Source organism: Lolium rigidum, chromosome 5 (assembly GCF_022539505.1).
Source record: "Lolium rigidum isolate FL_2022 chromosome 5, APGP_CSIRO_Lrig_0.1, whole genome shotgun sequence".
NCBI lineage: Eukaryota > Viridiplantae > Streptophyta > Magnoliopsida > Poales > Poaceae > Lolium > Lolium rigidum.
Window position 1 is genome coordinate 172,194,246 of NC_061512.1, and position 10,334 is coordinate 172,204,579.

General features: G+C 43.8%; 1 protein-coding gene across 1 annotated transcript; it reads right to left on the bottom strand.

Moving 5' to 3' along the window:
• Positions 1 to 5,345: 5,345 nt before the first annotated feature.
• On the bottom strand, positions 5,346 to 9,246 carry LOC124654632 (E3 ubiquitin-protein ligase At1g63170-like). The gene is made up of 4 exons (XM_047193623.1): positions 8,167 to 9,246; positions 6,640 to 6,774; positions 6,273 to 6,570; positions 5,346 to 5,719 (listed from the first exon to the last, which is right to left on the bottom strand). Exons 1-4 carry the CDS (start codon positions 8,742 to 8,744, stop codon positions 5,483 to 5,485), a joined length of 1,248 nt encoding a protein of 415 aa, XP_047049579.1. The 5' UTR covers positions 8,745 to 9,246; the 3' UTR covers positions 5,346 to 5,482.
• Positions 9,247 to 10,334: the final 1,088 nt, after the last annotated feature.

Genomic DNA, 10,334 nt, shown 5'->3' on the forward strand with positions numbered 1-10,334 from the left:
TCGGAAGCCTCACAAGGCGGCCGAGGAGAGAAACCTGGCACCTCTAGAACTCATACATTCTGATCTATGCGAGATGAATGGTGTGTTGACAAAAGGTGGAAAGAGATATTTCATGATATTGATTGATGGTGCGACTAGATTTTGCTATGTTTATTTGTTGCAAACTAAAGATGAAGCTTTAGACTACTTTAAAATTTATAAGGCCGAAGTTGAAAATCAACTAGAGAGAAAGATCAAGCGTCTTAGGTCGGATCGTGGTGGCGAATATTTTCCTAAAATCTTTGATGAATTCTGTGAGGAACATGACATTATTCATGAGAGGACGCCTCCCTATTCACCCCAATCAAACGGGGTTGCCGAGAGGAAAAACCGCACGCTGACTGACTTGGTGAATTCCATGTTAGCCACTGCTAGTTTATCAAATGCATGGTGGGGGGAGGCTTTGTTGACTTCATGTTATGTCCTGAATAGAGTTCCTAACAAGAATAAAGACAAAACCTCTCACGAGGAGTGGGCTGGGAGAAAACCATCACTTTCGTATTTGCGCACGTGGGGATGCTTGGCGAAAGTCAATATTCCAATTACTAAGAAGCGCAAACTTGGACCAAAGACAGTGGATTGTATCTTTCTAGGTTATGCTCCGCGGAGTGTAGGATATAGATTTTTAGTAGTTCAATCTGAGGTACTTGATATGCATGTTGATACTATTATGGAATCTCGTGATGCAACATTTTTTGAGAATATGTTTCCTATGAAAGATATGCATAGCATTGCTAGAATTTCTACTGAGATAATACCTGAATCTAGTACATCTAATGAGTATTTTGAACAATCACATGAGAATCTTACTGAGAAGGATGACAATGAAGCTCCTAAACGGAGTAAGAGACGGAAGATTGAAAAATCCTTTGATGATGATTTCATTGTGTACCTTGTGGATGATACTCCACGTCCATTACAGAGGCATATGCATCTCCAGATGCAGATGACTGGAAAGAAGCTGTCCATAATGAGATGGACTCGATTCTTTCTAATGGAACTTGGGAGCTATCAGAACGACCCCATGGATGCAAGCCTGTGGGCTGCAAATGGGTGTTCAAGAAGAAGCTAAGACCTGATGGTACTATTGAGAAGTACAAGGCGCGGCTTGTAGCTAAAGGCTACACACAGAGAGAAGGCGAAGATTACTTCGACACCTATTCACCTGTCGCTAGACTTACCATCATTCGAGTACGACAGTACATGGCTGCCTCCTATGGTCTTATCGTTCATCAAATGGACGTAAAGATAGCTTTTCTTAATGGAGAGTTGGAAGAGGAAATCTATATGGATCAGCCTGATGGGTTCGTAGTAAAAGGTGAAGAAAGAAAGGTGTGCAAGTTGCTGAAATCTTTATATGGCCCGAAACAAGCACCTAAGCAATGGCATGAGAAGTTTGACGAACTTTGACTTCGTAGGCTTTGCTCGTCAATGAGGCCGACAAGTGCGTTTACTATCGCCATGGTGGGGGCGAAGGTGTTATACTATGTTTGTATGTGGATGATATTCTGATCTTTGGTACAAACATGAAAGTAATACACGAGGTCAAGTCTTTCTTGTCAAAGAGCTTTGATATGAAAGATCTGGGAGAAGCTGATGTGATTCTGAACATCAAGCTGATTAAGAATGAGAGTGAGATTACTCTAACGCAATCCCATTATGTTGAGAAGATCTTGAGCCGGTTCGGCTATATTGATAGCAAGTCTTCTCCAACACCTTATGATCCTAGTGTGACACTACGCAAGAACCAGAGGATTGCCATAGATCAATTGAGATATTCTCAGATCGTTGGCTCACTCATGTACTTAGCGAGCGCGACTAGACCCGACATCTCTTTTGCTGTTAGCAAGTTGTGTAGGTTCATGTCAAACCCGGGTACTGATCATTGGCATGCACTTGATAGGGTCATGCGCTACATATGTCGTACAATGAGTTATGAGATTCACTATTCAGGGCACCCAGCTGTGGTTGAAGGATATAGTGATTCGAATTGGATCTCAGATGTAGCTGATCTGTACGCCACAAGTGGGTATGTATTTACCTTTGGAGGTGGCGCAATGTCATGAAGATCTTGCAAGCAAACCATATTGACGAGGTCAACTATGGAAGCAGAACTTACTGCTTTAGACACAACCACTGTTGAATCACAATGGTTGCGTGAGCTCTTGATGGACTTGCCTGTGGTTGAAAAACCTGTTCCGACAATCCTTTTGATTTGTGACAATCAAACTGTAATTGTCAAAGTGAACAATTCTAAGGATAACGCGGAGTCATCAAGACACGTCAAGAGACGTTTGAAGTCTGACAGGAAATTGCGAAACTCCGGAGTAATAACTGTTACATATATTCAAACAGACAAAACCTGGCAGATTCCTTTACAAAGGGACTATCACGTAATGTGATAGAAAGTGCATCGAGGGAGATGGGTTTGAGACCCGTTGATGTTACGCCATAGTGGTAACCCAACCTTTGTGATCGGAGATCCCGTGAATTAGGACCTGGGAAGAACAAACTAGTGGTTTAATTGAGGAGAGTATTATGTAACCCTCTCTATGTGAAGATGCACAACTCTCAATTGTTGTAAGGCAGGTTGGCAACAAGCCTTAATGTGTTTATGTTGGCTATTTTAGCAAAGATGCTGTCCTACAGAGCATTCTTAAAATAACACACCTATATGAGTCTGATTGTTAAACGTCGCAATCTATGAGATTTTGGGTGATCTCTAGTAAACTCATGAAGAGACCACGAAGTATGACGCATAAGCTTCACCCGCGGGGTAGGCTACTGGCAGCCATGTACTGATCATGACTTTGAGTGAAACCCTGTTCACGCAAAACTTGCAATTCAAGGCTTAGTCCATTGTTCAAGTGTAAATGGATGTAGCTTAAGGTTCTAGGCGCAAGTTCAACTTAACAGTCTCCGCTGAAACACTCGGTATATAAACAAGCAACGTAGTATTGGTAAATCTCTAAATGGGGATTTGAGATCTGGTGGGGGATTTTTGAAATATTGGGCCCATTTTTAGTGGCCCAAATTAGATTTCAGTTTTCCCTATAAATTTCAAAGCCCACATAGTGGCAGCCTTGTGAGTTTGAGCCCAAGTGGGTGGCAACTCACTAGGGAGTGGCAAAAGGTGGGAAGTTTAGTCCCACATGGAAAGTTGGGAGAAAGTTAGACCACCTTATAAGGTGGGTTGTTCCACCACTAGTAAGTGAGTGAGAATAGGAGTGCTACACGCGCGCTCCTCCTCCTCCTCCTCGCTCGCTCGACTCGACTCGACTCGACTCGACTCGACTCGACTCGACTCGACTCGCGCCGCGCTCGTGGTGAGTGGATTGAGCCTCGAGCCGAGACACCGTGGGCTATCTGTAACCGACTCGAAACGTGCGCGCGACGTGGGGTGCCCCACGTTGCCTAGGGTTTCCTGAGCCTATATAATCTCTTGTCCGACTACCGCAGAAAGATATCTAATACACGAGTTAGGGTTTCCACCTCTCTCTGCTTGCGCCGCCATCGTAGCCTACTCCATCCCGCGTGCATCGGCGAACGGGAGAGCAGGTCTCCGGAACCGCTTGTCCTTGCGATCATGTACCGGAGATGGTGAATTAGGTTTTTGGGAAGCGCTATGCGCGACTGCTCAAGCTCTTCATCACGGGTCGCCTTCCGTCCAAGTCGGGCGGTGCTGCCTACCGTCGTCTTCAACGCCGTCTACTTCGACCCGTCGTCTCTGTCGTAAACAACGTTGTCATCAACAATGTTACTGTTGCGACATCATCTGCTACACCTCCACCGCCACCTCCACCAGATCGGTACGTGCGACATATCTCGATCTGTTTAGCGATGGATGCTTTACCGTTTGCGTTGCTGCTACTCATGTTGATTAATGCATCTAGTATGTTCGAGTTTCACATGTTAGTAGTTGCTGTCATTATGTTTTATATTCTGGAATTAATCATGGAAATTGTGCCTAATTTTCCAACAGCTTTTCCATGTCTCGTCCTTGCCAACCCGTCCAAGTTTAGATCAGTGAAAACGAGAAACAGCCTTAAGAGCAACCAATCACGTCCTTGTGTCACTCACAAGTTGACGGAATCCATACAACACAGAGCTGCAATTACAACCATCCGCTCCTTTCCGAGCTCCCCACAATGCCGTTCTGGCCACTACTCGCATCTACCCCAGCTGGTATCTTTGGGAATAGACGAGGGCGCACAGAGAAATATCTTGTCCTGGTCTGGCCGGCGATCGAGCCGCCAGCAACCCACACGAGGAGGATTCATTTCCAAATGTTGACATTCCCTGCACTTGTCTGTCCATGACATCGAGGCGCTGTATGATTCAGGCAGTTTTTCTCTGCATAACACCGCTCAGGTTTCATAAACTAATCGGTGATGAGGACAACAGGCTAACCACAATGGGCATATGAAAAACGAGACAGCAGCTGGCACTGGGAAACTGCTCTTTGGCAGAGTAGTGGTGTGGCGTGTTGTCGTGTGTGTGTGGACTGCAGAATTTTTTCGCCCTTGAATTATTGTGAGCATATTTCCCGGTTGCTGGCCATATGCGCCATGGCATCTAATCTATGTAGTACACGTATATGGGGCGAGCAGCTGTAGTCTTCACCTGCTCTTTACTTGCTGGTGAATGAATAATTGCTTTGATTGTCTCAAGTGCAGGCTGGGGTTTCAGATTACCAGCTGCTTCTGCTCTTTATTTCTTTCAACCTGCATCAGTGACAGGGATTTTAGCTCTTGGGGAACCCATGACAGAGGAGGTGGCCATAACTAGTGATGTGCTTTACCTCGCATCATGTAGCATCAAGAACAGGCAGGCAACATCATGTGAGAATGGTACTGTACCAGAAATTGAAACTGGGTACATGTTGCATAGGTTTTGGAATCTTCGACTTCTGCTCATCCATGAAGAAAAGCATCGTTTTTTCCCTTCAGGGATGCATCATTGCAGTGGCAATCCCTTCAGGTTGTGATGGAAACTTCTAGTTCTATAAAATTCTCAAATATGTCTACATCCTATAGGCTTGCACTGAAACAGAACATTATATCATCTTCAAAGAAATGAAAGTATGAGACTGGTGCTGAGTATTCGGTGCATGCATTGTGCCAACCAAAAGAAATCACAGTACATGAAGTAAATTAAGATCAACCATAGTACACAATACATCCTTCCCTATGCTCAGAAGTGAATTCATTCCTTTATTTACAAGCTCGTTGTCAAATGATGCATCAGAATACACCAGCATCTCCACTGTACAGAACAAACTTGCCATTACAGCACAAACTTGTCATCACTTTGGTGAACCAAGCATAACCGTCAGACAGAAAGCAGTTTACTGCTTTCCTTGAGAGCCCACTGAATCCCATGATCAACACTAGGTATACAGGAGATAACAAAGCAAGCACATACCGGGGCAAAAGGAAGTGTCCTATACACTAAATCTTGAGCTAGCTACACCTCTTCCTGCCATCCTATCAACACGGCGGCGGCCAAAGGGCAACCCGAAGAACGACCGAACCACGCCTCCAATCTCTGTCTTGCAGAGTGGGCATACTGCATTTATCTTCAGCCATTTATCGACACATTGGACGTGAAACAAGTGGTTGCAAGGAAGCTCGCGAAGCTCATCGTCATCTCCATACTTAGTAAGGCAGATGCAGCACACCTGCACCAATATCAGTAGAGGCTGACGGTTATAACTTGTGAAATGTGTTGAGAAAGAGAGTAAATGTGCCCCATATGAGTAAATAGTGCAAACCTATATGGTAGGGTATCTGGAGAACTTGCCCATAATTTAATAGTGGTGTGAACACACTAACAAATACTTATTATTCTAGCCACTTGGAGTACAGAATATAACTTGGAATAATCTAAGAGGGACATGCTGTCGAATAAGGAGATGCCAACACATGGAAAACCCGTTCGTATATGCAAGCAAGACAACTAGAATGATTTAAAGGTTCATGAGAAGAATACAAGGCTGTAGTAATATAGAGATATGTGCTCCTTGCAAGCAAAGAACATCATTCAAAAGCACTTGAGATATATCTCTGCTACACATTACAAATAAACACAATGTTTTGATGTTTGTCCAGTGAAGTTGTGTACAAACATCATGAACAACTGTACCATCTATTGATAAATAGTTTATATTCTAAAGTAAGGTACACACCATAATGTTGAATATCATAGACTAGGAAAGGATGTGAAATACTCACAGCATCTTCAGCTGAAACAATCCTTTCCTTTTTAGTTCCTGGGCCCAAGATGCCACCCTCGCTAGGATTCTCTGAGCTTGAAGCATGATCAGGCACCCAGTTTTTGTTTCGTTTTGGTTTGAATTTGTAGGTTGGCAATGCATCGATTAGCTCTTGAGTAGCTCCTCTACTTTGACCCAAGTCCTCTTGGAGGCGCAAAACAGAAATTAAGCATGGAAAGCAACAGCATATCGCTGCACACATGATGAACGGAACGGCATAACCAACACAACTAAGTGCAAGGAATGCTAGACAAAGCCTATAAAGGGAGAGCTGAGTCAGTTGGGAGTTTAACGAAACATGCAACAAAAGAGAGCAATGCAACTACCTATACATATTTGGAGCGTCCTGAGCATCTGATGAAGTACCACGCCCACCAAAAATCCACACATTGCCAACAACAAACCATACAGCAAAGAAACAGTCAACAGCTGTTTTCGAATGATAAGCCAGTATGCTAGGCCTGTAAAACATAATCACATCAGGTAACAACATTCATTCAAATTTAACACACAACTAAGGATTATAAGACTCCACATCTCCCAATTCTACAAGCTACTAACCAAATATGCACGCTTAGACTAAAGTAAACTCCTACAAGTCTCATTCTAGTTAAACTAAACATGTTATGATTCACATCGCTACATACTTCTGTCAAGCACAACACAGAAGGGGCCATCCTCACACCAGTCTAGCGAGACATGTGAACCAGGCATGGTAATATTAGGTCGTAACATGGGAGTTGTGCTAATTTGTGGTCCAAATTTCTACTATGTTTTATATATTTCCACATGGTAAATGAGCAAATAAAAAAGGAAACGAAGATATATAATAACTGAATTGTAGAATATATATGTCTAATTTTTTCTTCTTTCTTGGCGATATTTTTTTTCGAATCTTTCTTGGCGAGGCTTGATGTGGTAGTTATATGCTAAATGATATGAATGCATCATAATCTGCTGTGCTGCTATTTCTTTAAGTTACGAAACGCAGTAATTCTTCTAATTGATTGCAATTAAACTCGCTTCGAAGTGATTGTTTGTGAGCCATGGGCTGTGCCACACCAAAATTGACACCAGATATGTCAGTGGATGACATACAGTAATTAGATTGGTACAATTAAGTAAAGATGTCAACATGATTTTTCTCACACAGGCAACATGATTTTGCTCACACGAGTGAATAAGCCTACAACTATATACTGTACGCAATCAAAGACATGAAGTTGTCCTTCCAAATTCACAACTCTTCGAAAGCCATCAAAATGATTTTCTTTTGCCGAGTTCTTAGGAGTGACCAGCTTAAAATGGCAAACAGGAAAAAAAACACGCTTATAAATGTTAAACCAGGGGATCACTGAGAGTTAAGCACAGACACGGAGACATTGTGAAAAGAAGAAATCCTGAAAATATTTTCACAGAACATTTCTGTCCTGATAAACTGATTTATAGAAACTATTGTCGGAAGCTATAGACAATGCTGCACTGTAAATAAAACCGCAGATACAGTATCTTAACTCCACAAACCAAGAATTCCATTTGCTACTTTCAAAGGTTCTGCATAAGCTGTTATCAGTTTTGAATACTTCTCAACAATTTGTTTCCATACTGTAGAATTTTCTATATCCACCAAAGAAGTTTACACACACACAAATGTAAGAACATTCAAACCTAAACTAACGGTACTCTAAAGATTGCAATTGCATTCAACTTAACCATTCATTTGTCTATTTTATCTTTCAGATTTTGGGATAACACAAGATATAAAATGCATAAGAGTAAGACTGCATAAGGACTCCACAACATGTAGAAGCTTAGGAAAGTCAAGATTAAAATAAACATGGAGTTAAAAATACCTTGGACAGGAAATCGTGATACACCCAAGATGCAAGACAGTACCACTGGTACGCTGATTGCGTACTTCTGATGACTGAGAGGAAGTCAAAGTAGGATAAGTTGTGGGTGGCTGTTCAGGTTCCTCCTCCGAAAGTCTGTTTCGATGGACATAGCGCCAATAAATAAGAGGAAGACTTGCAGCGCAGCCAACTGTATAACCAATTATCCATGCAACTAAAGGGGCATGTGGAAGTTCATCTCTTGAAAGTAGGAGGATGACAATAGCAGCTGTAATCTGTGCTACATACATGACAAGTTCAAACGAGATCCATAAACCAGAATTCCACAGACTTCTTCCACGACCGTAGAAACTATCTCTTCTAGGGAATGATAAATTTCTGGAGTCATAAGCAGTCGGTGACGTCGATGCAGAAGACTGCGGCGATGGGGTTCGCGTGCTTGTTGAAGCCCTATCTTCCTGATGTTGTTCATCCGTATCACTGTGCATATCCTGATGACTGGTTGATGTGGATGCAGTTTCCCCATGTGCCACATTTACAACATGCTCATGTGGCTCATCGCAATTAGCACGCTCCATCGGTAACTTTGATCTAGTGATTTCAGGGTTAGCTCTAATGACGAAAGAGCAAGTGCATACGCATCATGGATAACCATATCTCGTTCCCCATCTTTTTAAGCTAGGAGCTACAAAGGGCCGGTGTTTGAGTAAAGATACAGCTGAGCAGAATGTCCGCTCTCAGTGTGAACATCCGTTTGCCAATTCGGATAGCTTCATTAGCTTCAAGGAAGACCCCAATGAGAGTATCCTAAGCTACAAAACAAAGATCCTCTCATACATCCTTTCCAATATATATACTCAAGGAAATTATAGACTTATCCAACAGATGAGCAGTGGACGCCACTCGTGAAAGAGAAAGCAGTAAAGGCGGAGCATATGAGGCATACAATGAGTCTGCATGCACATTTCTTGAAGAGTAGCATCATTAGACATGAACATGATCCAGTGTTTAATATAACGTGGGCATCAGTACAACACATAAACATTTTCCTAGATGGCAAAGTGTCCGGTGCATTTCAATCTTCATCTTAAGCTAGATTTTTGCTGTGCCCGGCCCTGCCCGGCCCTTGTGTGCAGCTTGTTGAACGCGCGCTAAAGTGAAAAACTGTTGAGCAATAAGGTCTTTAAATTTTGTGCACAACTAATTGGCATGCCCAAATTGATGGTGTGGGAGGTGGCGCAGAACTGCAGGGCCCTTAATTTTTAATCGAAGAAGATGTTCTTATTGTCAGAAAGAGTCTACAGCAACTCAGGGGCGGATCCAGATGGTGCGCCGGGCGTGCACCGGCACACCAAGGGAAAATTGTGAAGGTCGGTGTGATTCAAGCTAATCGCAGGATGAACACTTCTGTAAACGATGCTGCTATTTGATTAATAAAGTCGCCTTCCCTTAAAAGAATGAACTAGTCGCTGAATGAAAACAACCTCATACCTCAAAAGAATGACCTGGACGAGATGGAGCCCGATGTCCCAGTGAAAAAGGACGGGAGCGGAGACGGCGGCGACGCGCTGAGAGGCGGGGGCGGCGCGGGATTGAGGCGTCGTCGGCGGTGAGGCTACGGTGCGGCACGGCGGCAGCTGCAGGGCACCGGTGGAAGAGAAGACTATGGGAGAGAATTCCGCCACGCGGAAGAAAGAGAGGGGCAGAGCAGAGCGGGGGTCCCTTTCGCGACAGCGACCCCAGCTCGCTTCCTCATCCTCGGTGAATGGTGGATGTCCCGGGCGCTCCTCAGTGCTCCTGGTCCATGAGCCGGAGACAGGAGGGTTGGTACATGACATTTGTGGGAAGTTGCAGAGGAGTTGGTCCGCATGGGCTTAGTCTATGCGGGTGGGAGAAAGCCAGGAATTTGGCTTCGCGTGGCAAGAACGTGTCGGTCCGTGCTCTGCTTTTGTGTTGCCATTAGTTAAGGACCTGGTCTTGTTACTTGACTACCATAGGCGCAATACAATTCACACTCTAGCAAGTGTGAATAAAGAACTTATTAGAGCATGTCTAACAGGCTCTTAAAACCCGTCAAACCCGTAAAATTTCGGCAGGATACGGGGCAGGCATGGCTTTACATGCCGCCGTCGCTCCGTGAGTTCGCCGCGGGCGGGCGGTGGTACCAA